We start from the raw sequence: 24,029 nt of genomic DNA, 5'->3' as shown, positions 1-24,029 counted from the left end.
AGATAGATAGATAGATAGATAGATAGATAGATAGATAGATAGATAGTTAGTTAGATAGATAGATAGATAGATAGATAGATAGATAGATAGATAGATAGATAGATAGATAGATAGATAGATAGATAGATAGATAGATAGATAGATAGATAGATAGATAGATAACTTTCACTGATTGGCATTTTATAAAGCATGTGAATGTTTTAGTGCAGTGCCCTTTCTTGTAAATTGGCACTTTAAGAATAGTATAAAGTTTGCTATAAACACAGATCCTGACAAAACAATATTTATTGTAGATTTTGAAGTCGCCATTATGTCATTAATTAGAGTTTCAAATTCTTATTCATACTTGGAAGAAGTGGATAAAGATGATGGATGGATGTATACTTGAATTTGAGATGCAAAGTTGTCATCAAATTTGACAATTTTATTTAAAATTACTTTAAAAATCACAATTATGGCTTTAAAACCTATAAAATAAGACCATATATTCATTCAACCTTTATTTAGACAGGCATATATCTTAAAAACAATTAATAAATCAAAGCCACAGTTGTGACTTGAAACTCCAAACTATGACGCACTATGTTACACTTTTGTTTTAAAGTTAAACCTCCCCAGTCATGATTTATGATTATTTATTTCCCTTCACGTTTTTGTCAGAAACTCGCCGGGCGCTAGGACCCGGGGCTGTCCTCCTCCATGCAGCAGCAGCGGTCTGCGAGAGGACCAGAAATCTGCAGCTCTCCCAGAATGAAGAGATCAACATGATGCTGCCTCCAAACGGGGATTAAACAATCTGTCATCAGTTTGGGGTAAATCCTGCGCTCGTCTCTGTTCCGTTTTGTGTGCAAATGTAAACACATGGCTCGTGCAGACATCCAGGAAGGTTAAGGGCTGCATTTTCTGCAAATAGAGCCCCTGACAGATGCATCGTGCTCGCAGTGACTTTCTGTGAGAACTGCAGCGGATGCAGCGCAGGCCTTTGATGCGATCTGTTTTTGTTTCTCACCCTCTGCCGGTCTAGTCTGGTCTGGTTCCGTGCGCCTCCTCCTCCTCTTCCTCCGCTGCCTGTGTGGGGAGACATGCCGTCGCTGAGCATCTACTGACTGACCACCATGATGAAGACCGAATCCGCATCATCATCGTCAACATCCAAGAGCACCACGCTCCGGAGCCCGTCCCCGCACAGGAACGCCTACGAGGCGGGGATGCAGGCCCTGAAGCCCGTCAAAGACAGCGCGGCCAACGGGGACGTGCAGGAGGGTCCCCGGGGCCGCAGGTACGGCTCCAACGTGCACCGCATCAAAAACATGTTCCAGCAGATGCAGACCACCACGGCGGGCTGCACCGCCGCGGGCGACGCGGAGGGAGGGGAGGACGCCGTCGTGAAGAACGCCGACAAATCGGTGCGCCTGTCCCTCCCCAGAGCCGGCAGCCTGAATGAGAACGTGGACCACAGCGCGCTCCTGAAGCTCGGCTCCACCGTGTCGGAGCGCGTCGGCAAATTCGACCCCAAGTCTGAGAACGGGCACCAGCGGGCCTCCTCACCCAGCTACTCCAAGCTGCAGGAGACCCGCCGCATCTTCGAGCAGCAGCAGCAGGAGAGGCTGTCCACCACCAGAGTCCTCCTGAAGGCAGAGAAGGCCCCGGGCTTCCAGGATGGCAGGCTGGACATGGTGTCCCGCTTCAATGGCAGCACGGAGTCCCTGGACAGCCTGGACACCAGTGAAGCCGTGTCCCCCACGGTCAGCCAGCTCAGTGCTGTGTTTGAGAGGGCAGCTGAGCTCCGGAACAACCTCCACCGCCTCTCCTCCACACCTCCACTCCCCTCCAGGGGGGTCAGCACCAAGGTGGGGGTGTTGAACTCAAAGATAATCACCAAGAGGGTCAGTGCCTTTGCATCAGGCAACCAAGAGGAGGACATAAGCAATCAGAAGGGCCTGGAGACGCCTCCAAGAGGCCTTAGAGGACGGGTAACCCCCCCATCCGAGAGCATTAATGGTGGCCGGAGTGTTGACTCATCTGCTGAACTTTCAGGCCACGAAGAAAAGACGAACACCCAGAGAGGAAAAACGGTTGCAGATGCTGGCGTCGAGGCCAAAACTGGAGTGAAACCCAGGGAGCGATCCGGGGCCAAGGAGCCCAACAGCACAACGGAGAACCTGGAGGACAGAGAACCTGCTGAGGCACGAAGCTCTCCACAAACTGACGAGACACTCCGGCAGGAGGGGGACACGGATGCTGCTGAGGAGGAGGACAGGACTGTGATCACGTCTGTGGATATCAGTACCTACAGCGCTGCGGGGGACGACTACGAAGACGGCCAGAAGCACGAGGAGGAGGAGGAGGAGGAATACGAGGAGCACTATGAGCCTGAGTCCAGCTGTGTGGAGATTCCAGGGCTGGCCATGGAAGAGGACCCCCCTCCTGCGAGGAAGATCCGCTTCAGCATAGAGCCCATCAAGGTGAGGAGACAGGCACCACATCCAGGGGCGGTTGTAAGGGGTGGCACCGAGTGGCAGTTGCCAAATGAGAATTATTTGGATAATTAATGGGAATAAACCTGGAATTTAAAATGTTGACGGTTGACTCTAAACTGGGGTTTGTTAAAAATAGTTGGGGAAAATAAGTTTTAGCATAATGTGGGCTGAAACAGCCAGATTTCATTGACGTAACATGAAATGAAGGGTACCCTAAAACAATCAACTTTATTTCCTTGTGTTCTGTTAGTAGTGAAGACTGGTGAACTTCCTAACTACCTTTGTCAACGCTCTTCTGCAGACACCAAGGTGCTGACATTTGGATTTTCAACACTGAGACTTTCACACCACCAACACACACACACCTCCTCTCTCTTCGCTAGCTGCTAATGGGCGGTCTTGCATTCCCACAGTGCAGCCGATGCGAACCTTAAGAGTGCTGCAACGTGAATACTTAAATGAAATGCAACATTTCTTGAATGCATTTTGTGCCACATTGCATCCCCTGAAAATCACACTGTCATTGACGTCAGTACAACCAAACCAAAGTTTAGCACAATGTCTGCTAAATCGACTGTTTTTGTATTCACTAATGTCATCTTGAATCTTGTTGACTGCAAAGGCCGATCACTTAGATGTGCATCCGATATATATTTTCTATAGGTTTGAATGAAAGCTGTCCTGAGTCCTCTTATGACTTTCAGCGGTGAGAAACATTATCTGTGTGTTAGTGAGGTGGACACACTGCAGATAAAAGATGATTTTATGGGGATTTTGCGGAGGAATCAAGTGTTTTGGCTGTGTGAGAAAAGGCAGAGGAAGTGAGGAAAAAAAAAAAGGACTGATGTCTTTCTGGAGCAGCGAGATGAGAAAATTGGACAGACGAGGAGGAGGAAGAGTTGATTCAAAGCATCTCTCTGTGTTTGGTGGCTGTGTAATGATCTGGAGAGGAATCAGACTTAATGCTCCGCCTCGAGCTGTGAGACGGGCAGAGACTCTGCCAGCCGAAGTGGGTCCTGACACTGAACATCACACGCATTCCCTCTCGCAGAAGCAACATTTCATCTCAGTGAGCGGGCGCTCCTGCCCCTTATCAGGCCCACTCAAGTCAAGGGTTATTTTCTCATGGCTGCACATTGTCCTGCAGAGCCAAGTTACCCTGGCTTTCAGTATTAGCAACAAAAGGGATATAAATTAACATATTGAATCTTTTAAAGACATAAACTGCTATAAATGCTCATGTTGTTTAAATAGGAAGTCAAAACTGGCCTATTTTTCAGCACTTTAAGGCCTCTGCAACTAAAATACAAAAAAAGCTATTGTTTAATGATTGTTCTACTTCTAATATGTAACAACTTATTAAATATTTTACTATAATAGCCGAAAAGGTGTTAGCCGCTTCACACTACACAGCAGTGCAACCTAAAATCCCCCAAATTGGGATATTGTGTATAATGTGAATAAATACAGAATGCATTGTTTTGCACACTCAATTTACTTTTTTTTGAAAAACAAGGTCATTTTGATATTTTTATGGCAGCAACACATCTTAAAAAGGCTTTGATGGGGAAACACAAGGCTGTGAGGGACAAATAGCAAACAGGTAGACGAGTGTTTTGCAATTAATTAGAGTAATTGGGGACTGGGTGTAAAAAGATCATTTTAGGGAGGCTGAATCTCTCTGAAGTAAAGATGGACAGAGGTTCATCACTCTGTGTGTAATTAATCCAAAAAGAGTGGGCCTATTTTTGAATAATGTTCCACACAAGAAACTTGGAAAGACTTGGAATATAACATCCTCTACAGTTCATAATATTATAAAACTTAAATCTGTAAAAATCTCTGAGCTCAAAGGACGAGGCTGAAAGTCAACACTGGATGGTCGTAGTCTTCATGGTCTCGTGTCGCTGCATTAAAAACAGGTTCTGTTCTGGACATCACTGCATGGGCTCAGGAACACTTCCACAAATCAGTCTGTAAACATGGTTAATGGTTCCATCCACGGGTGCTGCTTAAAGCTCTATCATGCAAAGGAAAAGTTATATGTGAACGCCATCCAGAACCGCTACAGTCTTCTCTGTTCCAAAGCTCATTTAAAACAGACCGAGGTAACGTGAAAAACTGGTCAGAGGAATCAAAATGAAAATTTCCACATCCTCCACACTAAAGAGGAGACTGTTAGCGCAGAAAATCCTGCCTCTCTGATGGTATGGGTGTGCATTAATGCTTCTGACGTGAGCAGCTTGTACATCTGGAAAGATCAAGTCAAGTCAAATTCCTTTATAAAGCACTTTCAAAACAGCAGCTGTTACTAAAGTGGTTAAAAATAACATTAAGGCTGTAATTAAAGAAAAAAGTAATTAAAGCATCAAAATAAAAACAAAAACAATGAGAAACAATGAAATAGTAAATCAAGTCACACTGTTAAACATCAGTGAATACAGGTGTATTTTTAGGAGATTTAAACCTGATCTCCTCTGAGCTTCAGTCTGGTTTTTGGTACAACCAAAAGCAGCTGGTTCGATGATCTCAGCGCCCAAGAAGGAACATACAGTATGGATGAAGTAGATCTGAGAGGTATGAAGGTGCAAGGTCAGTTAATGCACTTAAAGGTCAACAGGATAATTTTAAATCAATTCTGATACATACAGGGAACCAGTGAAGGGAGGACTAAACTGGTGAAATGTGCCCAAATCTATGAGTTCCTGTTAAGAGCCAAGCTGCAGTATTTTGGACGAGCTGGTGACGTGAAAGAGACACCTGACTCACCCCAACATAAAGCACGTTACAGTAGTCCAGCCGGGTTTTAAACAAATGCATGAACTATTTTTTCAAGGTCAGATCTGGTCAACACAGACTTAAGCTCAGCTGTCTGCCTTAACTGGAAGAAACTTTCTTTGTAGAGCAGATCTGTTTATTAAACTTAAAGTCAGAGTCTAAAACTATCCCGAGATTCGTAACAGACTGCTTAAGACATGGCTGAAGAGACTCAAGATTTACAGGATCAGAGACAGTAGTAGAGCTAGGGCTAAACACAATGACTTCAGTTTTCTGATCATTAAAACTTAAAAAATTTTAAGCCATCCATGCCTTGATGTCATCAAGACATTTTAACAGAGGGCGAATGGAGCAAGAACTGTTAGATTTTTTAAGGGCATGTAAATCTGACAATCATCAGCATAGCATTGAAAAGAAAGGCCCATATTTCTTCAGGGTAGACCCCAAAGGTAGCAAATAGAGTGAAAACAAAAAGGTTCCGAGAATCGAGCCTTGTGGGACCCCACAGGAAAGAGGCATTGACGCAGGTACACTATTTTCAAACTTAACACAGAAACTCCTGTCACGGGTAAGAATGGAGGGATCCATAGCTGCATAAAAGCATGGCTTCATATTAGAAGAGTCTGAGTGCTGAACAGGACTGCCTGCAGTACAGAATCTCACCAAATGAAAACATTTGACGCATCAAGAAACATGAAATCCAGCAAAGGCCCAGAACTGTTGAGCAGCTTGAGTCCTCCATCAGATAAGAACTCGACAACATTTCCATCCAACAATGGGTCTCTTCAGTTCCTTGACATTAACAGACTGTTGGTGAAGGTCGGGGTGCTTCACAGTGAGAAACAGGACACTGTCCGAAGTTTTCAGAGAAGTGCTACTGCTCTAAAAATCAAATGTTATTATTTTTTATTGGGCTAATCTTTGCTTCAACACATGTTTATTGTGTTCTGTTGTTGGAAAAAAAAAATGGGTTCATGAAATTAGCGAATCACTGCATTCTGTTTTTCGCAGCTGGATTTGCACTGAACAGCTTCTATATACAGACTAAACAAACAAAAAAATAGGGATGCACAATATTATCGGCATGATATTAGCGTTAAAGTTAAATATCGGACATAGACCATTCCATCAAAATAACTCGCCGATATAAAACACGCTGTTTTTGTATGACAACCAAGAGACAAGGATGTCTGCAGCGGCAACGCAACGTGTTGACGTCAAACGCGCCTACCTGATCTGATCACGGCGGAGAGGAAGAAGTCAAAATGTCGGCGGTGTGGAAGTTAAATTTTTCCGTTGAAGATATCGGATTCTGAAAATTTTTGCACTACGTTAAGCCTCGCTACATCGTCCCCAGTCAGATATTTTTCCGGCATAGCCTTACCTGATTTACAAGCCGTCACTTCCGACATCATTGAGAAGCTAATAGCTGATAGCACTTGGGTGCGTTTTACCATGGACATTTGGACGTCAAGTGTTAGCCCCGTTAGCATGATTAGTTTCACGGCACAGTGGATAGAAAAAAACTTTTAAAAGGCTGTCCATGCACAAGAGTGCAGAGGATCCCACACTTCAGCTAGGAACCAGGAACAAGCCTCCACAAGTGAGACAGCATCGCAGGCGACTAATGCTAATAAATAACATTCAACACTTTTCATTTAATATAAGTTAAAGTGCTACGTATATCGTGCTATGTAAGAGGGTTATGTTCTGACAATGGAAAGTATATAAAAATATCGGTTATCGGACAAAAACGAATATCATACATCCCTAATATATATATATATATATTTAGACCTGTGCGTGTAGCAGTGTTTATGAACTTGAGCTTATTTGACTTAAAAAATCTGTGGTAGTAAAGTGAGGAAATGGTTAAAAAAAAAAAATAGTTGAAAATCCTACATAACTAATCATTAAATGTTTGCAAGATAGAAAATACAGAAAAGTCAAAGGGGGAAAGATTATTTATGTGGAATAAAAACAAACAAACAAAAAGTCACAGCTTTGGATTAGAAGCTGATTTTGTCTGTGACTGCGGCGCCGCCTCCCTCCGAGGCCTTTCATACCGTATCAGCGCAGCTTTTGTTATGGAGACTGATGCAAGGGTGGATGAGAGTAGAAAGGTGGGGTGGCATGGTGGTGGTGGGGGGCGTCAAACGGGAGGGGCGTGATTATGCAGCTCAATGTCATGCCGATGCTGCCACTTCTCTTCCAAACAGGAAGTGCCCAGTTTCACTGCCAGTCTTTGTCCCCGTTTTCACACTCTGTTCACACTACACTCAGCGTGACACTCTCTCACACTCCTTTTGTCCCGTTTTGCTCGTTGTCACTCTGCTGCTGCTGTTATTAAAAATAGCAGCGTTGTTCTCGTCACAGACCCGCCCAGCTTCGTCGAGCGCAGGAAGCTGCCTCTCGTGTCTTCTTCATCTGTGTCAAAATACGTTTTGGATGTTGCCTTCTGGCAGATTGTGATTTTCAATTATTTGCTCGTTTTATCTGAGCTGTTTATGAAAAAAAAAAAAAAAAATTATCTTTACAGGATTTGTTTTGCACTCTCTCCAAAGCAGAAGTAATCAGATTTATTTCTCACACACCAGAATCACCTTGCTCACTTATCACCTACTCTTACGTTTTTTTTTCCTCGTCTTTGTTCCCGTTTTCTGCTGCCTACACATTTTTTAAAGGCCCATTCCATAAGGCTATGAATATTAATTATTTTAATTAAATCCCTTGATGGAGTGCTCACCACCTTTCATGCCTTAAATTTTCAGCCGTTTTGGTCAAACCTTGAAATTCACATAATGTACAATCTCATACAATAATCCCAAGAGTTTATGCTCAGATTACATGTTGTGAATGATCCTCAGCTACTACCATATGAAATTTGAACCTCATATCTATAAGCCTGACTGAGTTAGCGCTTTTTCTGTGTTCGAAAGTTTCATTAACATCCATCCAGCAGTTTATGAGATATTTTGCTAACAGACAAACAGGGATGACTCCACCAATTAATGCTAAAGTTTTAAGTGACCATTCCACATAATGACTAGCATTAGAAGTGTTTGTTCTGAATGATATTCAGCTACAAATACACCAACAGTGTTTGTAAAACTGATCATGTGACAATTTATGTGTTTTCTAAAGTCAGTTGGATGTGGCAGCCATTTTAAATTTAGTTGACTCCAAAAGGTAATCAGTTATAAAGGTCTATAAAACAATTATTTCCTGGAAGTTTCATTAAAATGCATTAAGTGGCTCATTAGATATTTTTCTAACAGACAGACAGAGATAACCAAAAAGTCATTGATTAAAAACAAGGATCTTAAGAAATCTGTTGGTGCTCAAAATAAGTCGTGGGAACCAATTTCAAATACTACCACACAAAATTTTTCTTTTCAATATTGACTGATTTATAGCTATGTTTATGTTTTTGAAAATCAGGCTGCCATCTTGAATTCAGTTAAGTCCTAAAGTAATGAGTTATATCTGCTCATGCAGTGATTTTAATAAAATCATTCAGTGGTTCATAAAATATTTTAGTAAAAAGGCACAAAACACATTGTTGTTCGCCTTTTGCATGACAATAATTAACTCGGTGTTTATGGTTTTCTTATTTTAAGAGCTGCTGCGGCAAACTGCAAAATACAGGAACACCTAAACGCAACTTCAGGGTCATTTATGGTGAAACAGGTCAGCAGGTGAGAGGTTGCCCAGGGAGGGGGGGTTTATTACGTCACCATATCCTTAAGCAGAGCATCACTGTGGACTCGGTGACCCTGCTGCCTCCTGCAGAGCGTTCCTCACAGCCAGGAGCGATGGGAGATCAGACAGATTAGCAGCAAGGTCACGCTGCCCCACTTCTCAGTCCTGCAGTTGTGTGGCGCTCCCACTCGCTCAGGTTACTGCGACGAGCCACGTTACACAACGACTCGCTCAGGACGTCTGTCTCGTCCCATCTGAAGAGACGCAGACGTGAGGCACCGACTGGATGTTGTGAACATTCACAGTCAGCCTCTTTAAGTGCCACTGAATTGTAGTTGAGATAAATTAGAGCTTAGATGAAACCGCCATGCCTCTGATTCACAGGTAGTCGACCTTAGCCGGCCCAGAAAAGGCTATAACAGTCATTTTTCCAAACGTTGAGCTAAAATCTGATGTACCGTATTTTCCGCCGTACACGTCGCACCGCCCTATAAGTCGCATCAGTCCAAATATGTCTAATAAAGTGGAAAAATCCATTAATATGTAACTTTGCCATATAAGTCGCATCTATTATGCGTCACCGTTGACAACCCGGAAAAGTGGGCTGGTGTGCTAAAAATCGATTGCCTGCCAAATGGCGGCCGCGGCAGCGTTTACGGGAGGACTTGAACAAGAATTTAACAAGATTAACACTTAAAAACAATTATTTGTTTGCTCGAAATTATAGCAATGGTGTGTCTCAGTCTAACTTTTGCTTAATAAATGCACATTGACGGTCAAATCAGTTGCATTTTCAAAAGCCGATATGCGAAAACATGAACGCGCAGAGGGCGACTCGCTGTGCATTTCTTCGAAATTTAACAAGCACCTAAAAACAATTATTTGTTTGCCAGCACAGAAAATGCAAAAACAGTCACTTTTCCAAACGTTGAGCTAAAATCTGATTGAGCATGCATCATTTTAATTATTTGTTTGCTTGACATTAGTAAAGATGTGTCTCTTTTGAACTTTTACTTAATAAGTGCACGTTAATGGTCAAATTAGCTGCATTTCGCCGGGGAGGCACAGCAAAATGAAGCTGATTTGATGGTTGCTCCAGGCAGACGATGGTGGTAGGCTGTGGCAAACCGATTGTGTCATTAATAGCCACTATTACCTATTACATGATACAACGGCATGCCATACTACTTGACTGCCATCTAGTGGCTGAAAATGGTAGTGCTCAATATTTTTAGTCAGAATTAATGAAAACTGTCATATCTCAGCCAAAAATTGGTTTATAAATATGGGAAAACATCCTTAAATACGTCGCTTCAGCGTATAAGTTGCAGGATGCAAATTACGGTAGGAGCTGAGTCATACCTCTAGCAACTAAACATTGACATTAAAAGGTGTGTGCAATATGCTAGGCTTTAAAAATAAAGTATCTGAAAAGATGACCTAAAGATTTCACAATAGATCTTATTTGGAAAACAAGTGGGAACTTTAATACAAATGCAACAACCATTAAAAAGGACAGTTGCATAAGATGTGTATACAAAGTACATGTTTAATACAGACACCTTGTACAAGCTAATTCAATTCAAAAATATTTTATTAATCCCAGAGGGAAATTAAATGTTGCAACTCATCCTGGTTTCATTAAAGAGTTGTTCTAGATGCGGATGGCTGTGGGCAGGAAGGATCTCTTGTAGCGGTCTGTCCTACAGCGGATCTGAAGAAGCCTCTGACTGAAGACACTCTGTTGTTGTATGACAGTCTGATGGAGAGGGTGCTCAGGGTTGTCTATAATGTTCTTCATTGTATGAAACTATGACCTAATAAGCCCATAGTTAGAGAATATAGATATTCAGTGAGTGTTTGTGCTTTGTGGATGACCTTATTCTCATGCTGCTGTATCTCTCTTCAGGGTTAGAGTTAAGCCCAAACATGACTGTTGACCAAAATGCTGCCTGGCCAAAACACACGGGCTCGTTTCTACAAACCCCTCATATCCAGTTTACTGGCAGGGAAAGATTGATCCAATGCGATGGCAGCTGAGGCCACGTCCTTATTTTCTGTTGACATGTTGCACATCCAGAATCTGGATTAGCCTCCTCTTACAGGAGGATTTGGAAACAATCGCCTGGCTCTTGTTTGACCTGTGCTGTTGGTCGGGAAGCAGTTAATGGTGGTGCTGTTAAACAGTTAACGTCAGATAACTTTGATAGCTGACATCAGCTTCACATGTGCTTTTTGACACAACAGTAGTGGATTCTTTACAGAGAATTGAGAGAGTACCGATATGATTGTATGGTCTTTGTATAGAAGACTGACTGCTACGTATATACAATATACGCTATTGCTGGACACCATGTCACATAATCATTTCATCACCCCAGCTTTAAGGTCATAAATCAAGGTCAAATGTTAAACCAGGGTCTTTGCTTGTCTGGGCCATTGCTGTAGTTTGCTGTATCATAGTTTTATTGTGGGTGTATAATGTGTCTTACTGTATGTGGTACTCGTGTTGGTATGGATATTCTCACTCATACATGATAAACATCCATCCAGCCATTATCTTTTACCTGCTTCTTCCTTTCCGGGTCACCGGGGTCACTTGTGGTGTCCATATCCAGCAGTCACTGTGCAATAAGCAGGGGACACACTGGACAGGTCTCCAGGCCATCACAGGGACACAGAGACAAACGAGACAGACAACCAGTCACTCTCTCACCTAGGGACAATTTAGAGTTACCAGTCAGCCTAACATGCATGTTTTTGGTCTGTGGGAGGAAACCGGAGTACCCGGAGAAAACTCACGCATGCACGGAGAGAACGTGCAAACTCCATCCAGAAAGGTCCCCCGACTGGGATTTGAACCGGTGATCTACTCGCTGAAAGGTGGCAACTCTACCAACTGTGCCACCGTGCCGCCCCATGATAAACATATATGTGGGCATTAGAGGTACAGTGGCAAGGACACTTCCTGGGGGTTGAACTCCTAATCATCTCATTAGCACCCCACCCTTGGACGAGTCATAGGTGGTTTTCAGGAAATTCTGTGTATTTTGCTCCATCCATATTTCCTTAAACTGTGTCCACTTTCCCTGTCCCAGTCCCTGCTTCTTTCCTTAGATACATAACTTTACTAATTGGCATTTATAATGAACAGTAGTCCCTCATTTATCGCGGGGGATCTACCCTGTGCAATAAGTGAAAAACCGTGAAGTAGTAGTTTATTAAGGCGTTTTAAACCCTTCCCACACTCTTGCAATATTCTAAACCAGGGGTCTGCAACCTGCGGCTCTGGAGCCACATGCAGCTCTTTGGTCCCTCTGCAGCGGCTCTTTCAAGCTTTGATCAAAACTAAACTTTAACCTGAATTTTATTGGTTCCTCAACAAAAAGGGCTAGTTTTTCTGTCATTTCCTTGCTAATATGTGAATACTAGAACTATATATATATATTCTTTAACTTTTTTATTCAAAGTAGGATACTTTATTTTTCCACAATTAAAATAATTTACCTAAACTTGCAGAGTTCATCGTAATATTTTTTTATTGGGAAATAACATATTATTATTCTTTCTTTACAAAAATCTTGTCTTTTTTTGTCTTAAAATCTAAAAAAAACCCCACCAAATCATTAGATGGTTTCAATGGCCAGAAAACTACCCTACCCAACAAACCTACTGGTCAGAAAATTGTCTTCCAACCAACTTAAAGTGGTCTGTGGGCCACCAGTTGAGAATCCCAGTTGTAACAGGTTTTGTGGCTCCGGACACATTTAATTTAGTGAACAAAGGGGCAGACATGGCTCTTTTGATTGTAAAGGTTGCAGACCCCCTGTTCTAAACAACGTTTCTAAACTCAAAATGCTCTAAAAGAGCACATAATGTCATGATTTCAGCTCCTTGCCTCCTCTTCTCTTTGCCACCTGCAAGCGCTCTTGGCCACGCCCACTTCTCCACTCTGCATGCTGATCAGCTGATCAGCTGCAGCAGGAAGTTTATCCTGCAGTGTGGGCTGCACAAAAGGTGCAAAATAATTTAAAATAATGTATTTTAAATAAAAATGTCATGCCGATCGAAGGCTCATCCATCAATCAGCCAATTGTGTGTCATGTCCAATCTTATTTTGAAAAACCGCGATAAACGAACCGCAAAGTAGCGAGGGACTATTGTATATGAATGGTTTTTTGTTCAATGCCCTGCGATAACTTTTATGTGGTGACTTGACACTGTATAAAACTGACTTGAATGAATATTGTGCAGCCCTGAGGTAGACTTTTGATTTTAGCTCAATTTCGAGGGAAGTCGATTTCTACAGAGCACAGAAAGAGTGAAACCAATTAATCCTGTTAAAAACACAACACTTCCACACATCGTTTAGGGCTCAATCAAAAATTAGATCCGTTTTGGAGTCGAGCGAGTGGACTCGCAGCTGCCGGCACTGAGGATGGCTGCTGGAGGTTTTAGCCTTAACACCACTTTATCACCCAGTCACAGCCTGAGGGTCTGTATGACGGAGCCACACTGGAGCAGAGCAAACACGTCCAGACGAGTTCTATTTCACTGTTTTCAAGTCAAATGCATCAAAAAATGTCACTGTGACAGCTTTTGAAATCTTTCAGCGCCTCAAGTGTGCCAGTTGCAGTCTGCTAGCTGGTGGCTCTTGCTAGCTGTCCTCAGAGCTTTTATAGGACATCCCAGGCAGAGGGAGGGAGGAAGGGAGTTTCCTGGCCATCTGTTAGCTCCTCTGACCTACTATCTGCCACAACTGGAACAGCATCCCTCTCCAGCCCTGCTCACCCCCTTCCAGCTCAACCTCACTGCCTTTAATCCCAATGTTTACCGCCCAAAGGCGTCCACCTTTCCATTGAAGGAGTTGATCTACTACTCCGCGCAGAGGTTACATCATGCAGGAGTCGAGTTAGGCTGTCTGCCCCGTGTGTGATCCTCGGCTAAAAGGGTTAAGTAAATCCTCCTGCTGGAAGTGAAAGTGTTAAATTGTGTCAGTGGAGGTTCTTTGCTCGCCTGCACAACGGCGCAGATCATAGCTGCCTGTTTCCAATGCCACGTTGAAGCCTCCACGTCCTTTGGATCATCTGCTGCTAAAATCAGGCCAGCGTCAGCCACCAGCTGTGGCCCGTTGAGCTTTGAAGGCGAGAAGTGAAGCAGTGCCACGTGAGCACGCAGCCTCGGAGTGGAGTTTGTTTCATGCTCTGTGACTTATCGTGGAAACAGTGTGTCTTTAATCCACGTTCTGTTAATCTGTAAATACAAAGGTAACCTAAATCAAACCCATTAGGCTTCGGCGCTGCTCCCATGCTGTCACATACTGGGATTTATAAACTATTTACTTAACTCCACATGAACCGAACCGTTATATTTAATTAGCATTCGGTTTTTGTCAATTGCTTTTCTTTTTTTTTTTTAATTGGCAAATTCAAAACTAACAAATGATCATCCAGTTTTAGCTCCACAATTCACTTCTAAACCAATAATTTGGTACTAGTGATGAGGATTTTGCAGGTGGAGGGAGATTTTAAAATTGCATGATTTATAACAAAGTCCATGCTCAATAATCCAATTGAGTTTCTCAATAATTGTTTTCTCAATCAGCATTCTCAATAATGCATGATTTATGTTAAGATTTACTGTAGCTATAAGAAGTTTAATGATGCTATCAAGTGTGACGGTTAATATGGAGCTGTAAGCAAGAGATCACTTCCTTAAATTAGCAAAATCTTATTTTTTATTTAACTTTTATTTAACCAGGAAAATCCCATTGAGGTTAAAACCCTCTTCTTCAAGTGAGTCCTGCCCAAGGTAAATGACTAGAAAACAGTGGGAAACAGCTAAAAGTAGGGAAATGCTGCCAAAATGTCATAAAAAAGCAAAGCAGTGGCTTAATACAAAAAGTAGCAAAGCACTAATTCAAAGCTAAAAATAACATAACGTTGGCTAAAAGTAAAAATAAAAGCTAGCTAAAACTAAAAGTAGCAACGGGGTAGCTAAAAACTAAAAATAGAAGAACAGTAGCTAAACATAGAAAATATAAAATAACTAGAAGGTAACTAACAAAAGTATCAAAAAGCTAGCTAGTGTTCTTTTAGCTAAGTATATGCCTCTTTTTGCCACGGTTATTCTTCTAGCTAGTGTTCTTATAGCTAAGGGTCTGCCTCTTTTAGCTCCTGTTCTTTTTTTAGTGTGTTCTTTTAGCTAAGGATCTGCTTCTTTTAGCTACTGCTCTTCTTTTAGCTGGTGTTCTTTCAGCTAAGGATCTGCCTCTTAGCTACTGTTTTCTTTTAGCTAGTGTTCTTCTTTTAGCTAAGGATCTGCCTCTTTTAGCTAGTGTTCTTTTTTAGCTGGTGTTCTCTCTTTTCTCTTCAAAATCCATTTTAACCGTCCAAAATCGTGTTTTTGGATCGTTAAAAGCAGCTAAGCTGAGAAGCTAAGCTAACAGGCCGACCTCGGGGAAAAAAACCTCCGTCTTGTCGAAGCTCCAAAATTCACGGTTGAAACCGGTGCCTTAGTGTAAAAAGTTGTTTTTCGCTACAAAAAGAAGCTGAGAACTTGTTTACTGATTTTTTTTTATTAAAAGCTTTGTGTGAAAAATGCTATGCTAAAGAGCTCAAACCACACCGAGCGTCCACCATTTTGAGAACCATCAAACAGGAACGAGAGACAGCCCATGTCACGTCAAGGGGCCTCCCTCCCATTTTTCTTAGAGACACACTGCTCGCACCCTCACTATCCATCTTTCTGTTCAAACAGTCTTATACTGTCATCCGGTGATCAAAAAAAGGTACTACACTCAAAACAAATTAACCAAAATTTCTTCTTAAATTTGACAATAATTACTAATTATTGTCAAATTTCAAACAATTTTTGTTTATCACAATAATTTCTGAGACAATTAATCTTCCAGCAAAGTTTGTTATCGTGACAGGCCTTTGTTACCTTGTAACAATTTTAGACAGGTTAGCCATTTGTTTAGTGTCTTCATGTTAAGCTAATTTGATGAGCTGCTGATAACAAGAAAGGTTTACATTGGATAGTTTGGAACTTTTGAAGGGTGAGGTTATGACTCATCAGTATCTTACCTGCAGTACATAGCAGAGAGGATGATCTGAATTTGGAGAATTGGATATTTTCTCATAAAGGAGTCAACAGGACTGTCCCAGAGTAAATTTCCACTTATTGTAACAACTCAAACCTTAAAGATTTCAGGCTCAAGCATTTGTTATGCGAGCTTTTTTAAATTTTTATACGGGATCATTTATATTCCAGGACTATTCAACTAAATCTCTCAGGGGGGCACGGTTACTGAAAGCTAAGAGCGCAGGGGCTGGACATCCAGCAGTTCTTGTCATTAAGTAAATTTGTTTTATGGTTTAAAATCTAGATTTTATTTAAAATGAAACCATTGGTGGGCCAAACTGAGTTCATCCGTGGACCTGATTTGGCCCCTGGGCCACTAGTTGAATAGCACTCACCCTGATTTATAAACTTGGTGTAAAAATGACAATTTACATTAGTTTTCAATTTTTTTTTAACTGATCTGCTTTTATATATAAAGAGTGGGGACTGGTGTTCTCTCTGGGTAGCTGTTAAAAGAAACAGACTCAGTTCAGTGGAGTTTCCAGGGCAACAGGGGGGCCATACTGTACGACCAAGGATCAGCAAAACACTTCACAATTCTTCTTTTCTTTTTGGCACTTGTTACAGAGTCACACATTAGAGGAATAAAACAACAAAAACAAGATCGAGAAAAAGTTTAGAAACCTTTAACGCAGGGGGAACTAAGCTTGTGGGAAGAAAAGTGGAGAAAATTGAATCCAGTGAGAAGGTCCAGCTGAATGAGTCTGGCTACTGGAGTGTGTTAGGTGCTGCATACAGAACCACCTTGGAGGACAGATATTGAAGCTTGTGTGTGTGTTGTGTGTGCATGCTTGCGTGCGTGTGTGTGTGTAGCAGCAGCTGCAGAAGGCCTCCATTAGCATGCTGGAGGCAGTTACATAAACTGGTAGACCAAAGTGAGTGTGGGAAGTTGAGCCCTGAAAACAGAAGCCTGTCTCCAGAGCAACTCCAGTAGCTTTGATTCCCCCACCACCACCCCCACCCCATGTCTTTGATTATAGCTGTGAAATGGTAAAGCTCGGAGGAAACACTGCGGATCGATATAACCGAATTGAATAATGTCCACGTTGACAGCAGCGGTCAGTTGCTCCACAACCTCAGAGTGTTAGATCTTAACCACCAGATTCAAATTAAACGTCTAACATTTCATAAAGGCATGCATGTTCCAGACTAGGATCGAATGTTGAGAAATGATGGTGTTGTAGCGGGCCCTGAGGTGTCGAACAATATTTGAAAAAGACTGAATCACGTTTGGAAAAAACAGAATCGTATATAGGCCTGTCACGATAACGAATTTTGCTGGGCGATTAACTGTCTCAGAAATTATTGTGATAAGAGATAAAATTGTTGGGCAGCACGGTGGCGCAACTGGTAGAGCTGCTGCCTCTCAGCGAGAAGGTTGCCGGTGCAAGTCCCAGCCTTTCTGGGTGGAGTTTGCATGTTCTCTCCGTGCATGCATGGGTTTTCTCCGGGTGCTCCGGTTTCCTCCCACAGACCAAAAACATGCATGTTAGGCTGATTGGTAACTCTAAATTGTCCCTAGGTGTGAGAGAGAGACTGGTTGTCTCGTTTGTCTCCATGTGTCCCTGTGATGGACTGGAGACCTGTCCACGGTGTACCCCGCTCTTCGCACAGTGATTACTGGACATGGGCAATGGTGACCCCCGTGACCCAAAATGGAAGTAGCGGGTAAAAGATAATGGATGGATGGATAAAATTGTTTGATAATTAGTAATTATTGTCAAATTTAAGAAATGTTGGTTAATTTGTTTAGTGTGTAGTACATTTTTTGACCACTGGATGGCAGTATAAGACTGTTTGAACCGAAGGATAGGTTGTAAGGGAGCAAGCAGCGTGTCTCTTTAAGAAAAATGGGAAGGAGGCCCCTTGACGTGACACAGGCTGTCTCTCCTTTCTGTTTTTCAGTTCTCAAACTGGCAGACGCTCTGTGTGGTTTTAGCTCTTTAGCATAGCATTTTTTACACAAAGCTTTTAATAAAAAAAAAATCAATAAACAAGTTCTCAGCTTCTTTTTGCAGAGAAAAACAACTTTTTACACAAAGTCACGGGTTTCAACTTTGAATTTTGGAACTTCGACAAGACGGAGGTTTTTTTCCCCGAGGTTGGCCTGTTAGCTTAGCTCGTAGCTTAGCTTCACAGCTTGGCTGCGTTTAACGATCCAAAACCATGATTTTGAATGATTAAAACAGATTTTAAAGAGAAAGGGAAGGGTCAGTGAAGAGCACCGGAGTGGAGCCTTTTGTCATCCAGTGTCTTCAGTAGAAAGAGAGAGACACAAAGAAACAAAATGAAAACGAGGTCAATAATTTTCATTTATCATGCGATTAATTGATTTATTGTTTATTGCGACAGGCCTACTCATATACAGTATATACACACATACAGGTGCTGGTCATAAAATTTATCATAAAAAAGTTGATTTATTTCAGTAATTCCATTCAAAAAGTGAAACTTCTATAGTATGTATGTATGTATAGTATGTATAGTATGTATGTATGTATAGTATGTATGTATGTATGTATGTATAGTATGTATGATGGATAGATAGGATATGCTTGATTTTAGTAAATGTTAGTCACGCTTTGTCCGTTTTATCTGCAGAAGTGGAGAACACAAACTGTATCCGTCTTGTCTGTCTGTACAATCACCATGTATGTAAATTGTTTTCAGTGAAGTGTACATAATTGAAATGTTCCTGGATCAATCAGTAGTTTCATATGTAATTTAACCCCCTCACCTCAAGCCATCATTTCCAATTTTCATTTGAATAAAACTGCATCAGGCGTGGTTCTCTGATGTGAGGCACTGAAACATGAAGTGAATCAAATGTCTGTCAGGGTTCACAGGAAGTGAATGTGTTTTCATTAGCAGGTACTATATTTGGAGGAAATGTGAGAAAGTGATAACGCAGCACAGCTGGAAAGGAAAGAGACGTTTCAACAACTGTCACTGCAGGTTTTTGCGTCTTTAAATATGTTGCAGAGGCTTGCTGTTTCTCTAATCTCTGCACCAAACTGACTGTCTACCAATTCTTTAAATTAAATAATGGCCTAGAATTCAATAAGGAATGTATATTTTCTGCTGCCTAGTTTTACACTATCTAATGGGGAGAAATGACATCGTTGTAGACGTTTTACTCATAAGCAGACATTTAAATGTTAAAACCCACCTTTCTTCATTCCACTCATCCAGTCAAATACTGCTCCATTATTTTGTGCTCAGGTGTTGACAGTTTTATTGATGTTTATACTTCTGATTTTAGCAGAAAAACATCACATCTTAGGAATAAAATGAGGAAATTTGAGGAACTACCCATCAGCATTTCTCAGAGTTTGAATAATTCATTATTCCACCTCAGATATTAGAGGATAGAGCATGTTAGGTATTAATATTTAAAACACACACACATTTTGACTATGATATATGTGCTCATATTAAAAACACAAAGAAAATAATAATTATCTTTAGCACTTTATGGTGTCATGAGTTTTCAAAGTTTTAGTTGGAGATAGAAGGACTTTCTGCTCTGCCACACTGATACTATGAATACAAAATATACTATAAATATCTTGTGTAGTATGTTAGAGCTCAGAATGTGTATTGAAGATCAGTCTCATCTACTACCACACCAAACTTTAGGTCAATAGCTCTAAAATCCTATGGGTTATGATGCAGAAGCTCAAGTTGCAGAATATCCAAACCGCCAAATAATCTTGTCATAAAATTTAGTCATTGTTTACTTAATAAAAGTGGATTTATGTGAAATACACAAATTAAAAAGGTTTTTTTTTTTGGTTGTCTTTTTTACTTCCTTAGTCCAGAAACTTGATCTGGAATTGTTGTTTTGCTCACAAGTTTTCTAAGACTAACCTGACAGGACGGACTTTAAATTGAATTGAAACCCAGTCGACTCCAAAAGTAAATCACTCGTTTGCCCATTTAATTATTTGCATATTTTAATATCTGTCCTCTGGCAGAATATGAAATATTCTGGCGATGCCACAGAAAAGCACACTGACAAAAACAGCTGTTTTCTTTAAATAGTAAAGCTAGCACGCTAAGTCAGTGGTTCTCAAACTGGGGTTCCCGGACCCCCAGGGGTCCGCAGGGGGTGCTTTGGGGTCTGCCAAAAAACACCACACAAAAAAACGTATTTGCCGCCGTACACGTTGCACCACCTTATAAGTCGCACCAGTCCAAATATGTCTAATAAATCCATAAATAAGTTGCATCTATTACGCGTCACCGCTGACAACCTGGAAATGTGGGCTGGTGTTGTGCCAAAAATTGATTGGCTGCCAAACGGTGGCCGCGAGTGCGTGCACGGGAGGACTTTAACAAGAATTTAACAAGATTAATATTTAAAAACAATTATTTGTTTGCTCTATATTATATTGAAGGTGTGTCTCAGTCTAACTTTTACTTAATAAATGCACTTTGACGAACAAATTAGCTGCATTTCGCCGGGGCGGCGCTGCGGAATGAAACTGATTTGACAGTTGCTCCATGTGAGCTGGACGAAGGTGGCAGGCTAAGGCAAGCCGATTGTGTCATTAATAGCACTTTTACCTATTACATGACACAACGGCATGCCATACTACTCGAGTGCCATCTAGCGGCTGAAAATGGTAGTGTTCAATATTTTCAGTTAGAATGAATGAAAACAGTCATATCTCAGCCAAAAATTGGTTTATAAATATGTAAAAAAACAAACAAACAAATAAGTTGCTGTGGCGCCAAACATTGGTTTATAAATGTGTAAAAAAAATCCATAAATAAGTTGCTTTGGCGTATAAGTCGCAGGACATGTAAATTATGCAAAAAAAAACAAAAAACACTGCAATTTATAGGCCGAAAAATACGATACATTGGGTTTTCTTTACAAGTACATAGATGTTTAACAACCCGTTAAAATACATCAAAAATGCAGGAAATCGCATCTACTTTATTCAAAATTTTCTGGTAGAGGACCCCCTGACATCTCCCTCCCTATTTATGTTCCGGCATCGATCAGTTTACAGATTAATCCCTGTTACTTGGTACGACTCCTGCTGCTATGATTCTGTTCAGTTTTATGTAAAGAGTTTTCTGTAATAATTTTAAGTCGTGGCCATACATTTATTATGTGAATAGGTAAAGTTTTAAATTGGTTTTTGATGCTGTTAATTTTCTCAAAACTGTAATTTTTGGAAGTTGAAATTAAAAATTTTGTTAATTGTGTCTTAAATGAAAAATACCCGATTTAACGAACAAGTCTTAAGTATTAATGTTACACAAATATTTCCATTGCATTAAAGAGACAAACTGAAGAACATTATTTAATAAACATAAATTTTATGAGATGGTCCCTTAACCCAAAGGTTTGAGAACCCCTTCTCTAAGTCACCTTATGATAACACAGTGCTTTTTGACGAACAAACAAAAAAATTCAAGTACATTTAAAAGCTTTTAAAACTGAAAAAGCTCCATTAAAACCAGTTGTTTCAGTCAGTGCAGGCTGTCAAACAACCACTGGGACGTCACACCAAGAATTAGTTTTGCGTCCAGTCTAGTCTGAAGTGAAATCTTTTAGGTCTTGTGGATTGTTTTGTTGGAAAATTAGGCTTGTTGGTGAACTCTGTAGGTCAGAGTCAACTAAACTGCTCAGGGGCCGGACATCCAGCAGTTATTGTCATTAAGTTTGTTTGTTTTATGGTTTAAAATCTAGTTTTATTTAAAATGAACCCATTGAGGGGCTGAACTGATTTGTCCCCTGGGCCACCAGCTGTAGACGTTTCACTGGACCGGGGTTCTGGGACAGCTTGGTTGGTGTTACAGGATTCCTGAGCTGACCCTGATCAAGGTTAGATGTGGTCAGGAACATGAGGGGCTCATTGTTGCCATTCCAGGATGTACGTACAGAACTTTGCACCAAATACTCCGTTAGTAGTTTTAACTGAAGCGACTGACCCTGATCCAGCATTTGCCTTTTTCTTCAGGTGTTTGCCACCTATCCCAACGAGGACTACGACAGGCGCAATGAAGACGTGGATCCCATGGCAGCGTCAGCAGAGTATGAGCTGGAGAAGAGGGTGGAGAGGCTGGAACTGTTCCCTGTGGAGCTGGAGAAAGGTTTTTGAGTCTTTTTTTCCATACGAGCTCATTCAGGCTGGTCTCAAACATTTCCAGCATTATGACTAGGTGGAGGCAGCCAGTTTGCTGGCTTGCAGTATAAATAGTACAAATAGAAACATAATGCAAATGTTAAGTTCATTAGAAGGGTTAGATTGCTTTTGTAAAAAAGGCCTGGAATCATCACCATCTTACTCTGCTAGCCATCCGGCTCTCCACCGGGCAGCAGAGGTGAAATGGTGCAAATCTTTTCCTTTAATTTCTCCCCCGTGAGCCACAATAAAAGCATTCCTTCAACATTATGATGCATTAATATATGTATACATGGCTATATTTAGCTTTCTGTACAGGGAAAAGTCCAAAGATTACCCCATGTACCATTGATGGGCTGCTGTGTGTATCGTCTGCATGGAGCTTCAGTAATTTACCCCTCAGGCATTAAATCTAGGAGTTATTGGAGTTCTGATTTAATTTTCTAATCTCGTTACCAACCTCAAACTGAGTTTTTATTATTTCAAGGCTAAATGAATCCTTTATCCTTGAGATACAAATTAGTTTGCGAATACTTTTATTGTAATAATAAATCAGTTACAGTTCGTTGACATCAAGTGCAAAGTCTAAAAATAAAAGACTCACAATATTCTGGTCTGTATTTGCCCTCTAATGTTAGTTTGGGTATTCATAAAAATATTCCCAGTCTTTTGATTGATTTGCTGCAAATATATGTATTTTTGTATTTTAGGAAGCTAAAAATAGTAAGAGATTATTAAAAGCTAAATGCATCAAAAGGCTAGCTCGAAGCTAAAGGTAACAAAAAGCTAGCTAAAAGCTAAAAATAGTAGAACAGTAGCTTAAAGTACGAGAATGGTAGGTAAACGCTACGTCACAAAACACTAGCAAAAAGGAGCAAAACATTACCTGTAGTTAAAAACTAAAAATAACAAAAGGTTATGATAATTTGACCAAACTAGCTAAAAGCTAAAGTAGCTAAATGCTAGCTAAATGCTGAAAGTAGCAGAACAGTTGCTAAAACCCAAAAGTAGCACAAAAGACAAAAAAAAAAGAAAGTTTGCTTAATGTTTTTAAAGAAAATTAAAAGACTTTAAGGGGGGAGTGGTGGCGCAGAGGTTAGAGAAGGTGGGCTTGTGATTGGAAGGTTGCTGGTTCAACTCCCCGGACCGACAACATCAAAATATGGGTGGGATAGTTGAAGCACCCACACCTGCCTCCACCCTCATTTGCCCCACTCTGGACGAGCAAGGGCCTTAACCCCCACCATCTGCACCCCGGGCGCCCCAGATGGCAGCCCCCTGCTCCACACAGAGGGCTGTGGTAGCTCGGTGCTCTGTGGTTGGGTCAGGAAGGGCATCCGGCGTAAAAACAATCACCAGGTCTTCATGCAAGTTAGTTCGCTGTGGCGACCCCTTAAGAAGGGAGCAGCCGTAAGAAAAGAGGGGGGGGGGGGGTAATTTTTTAAAATATATATGGGTAAATATGTAGCTGAATGAGCTGAATGGTTTGATATAAAACAACACAAGGTTTGCAGAAGCACTTAAATTGCAACGCACGTACAATAAATAAATAAATAAACCCATTTAACAGAAAATACTTGAGTGTTGTCCACAGTTACACAACAATTCAAGTTTATCCATCCAGAGAAAGTCCTGACAGAGCTCCGCTTCTCTTTCAGACGACGACGGTCTGGGCATCAGCATCATTGGGATGGGTGCTGGGGCTGACATGGGCCTGGAGAAACTGGGCATCTTTGTGAAGACGGTCACCGACGGAGGAGCAGCGCACAGAGACGGCAGG

At 41.3% G+C, this 24,029-nt stretch overlaps 1 protein-coding gene across 1 annotated transcript in view; it reads left to right on the top strand.

The window, feature by feature from the left end:
* The first annotated feature begins 719 nt into the window (after window positions 1–719).
* Window positions 720–24,029, top strand: part of ppp1r9bb (protein phosphatase 1, regulatory subunit 9Bb) — a 32,337-nt gene continuing 9,027 nt past the window's right edge. Inside the window, exons 1-4 of the mRNA XM_037691537.1 lie at window positions 720–812; window positions 1,025–2,465; window positions 22,085–22,217; window positions 23,908–24,028. Of these exons, the coding sequence (XP_037547465.1) occupies window positions 1,116–2,465; window positions 22,085–22,217; window positions 23,908–24,028 (1,604 nt within the window). The 5' untranslated portion in view covers window positions 720–812; window positions 1,025–1,115. The remainder of the gene's footprint in view (window positions 813–1,024; window positions 2,466–22,084; window positions 22,218–23,907; window position 24,029) is intronic.

The sequence above is a fragment of the Nematolebias whitei genome, chromosome 17 (assembly GCF_014905685.2).
Source record: "Nematolebias whitei isolate Nwh7 chromosome 17, NemWhi1, whole genome shotgun sequence".
In the NCBI taxonomy this organism is placed as follows: domain Eukaryota; kingdom Metazoa; phylum Chordata; class Actinopteri; order Cyprinodontiformes; family Rivulidae; genus Nematolebias; species Nematolebias whitei.
The sequence above is the reverse complement of the archived record's forward strand: the minus strand, read 5'-3'. Positions and strand labels throughout refer to the sequence as shown.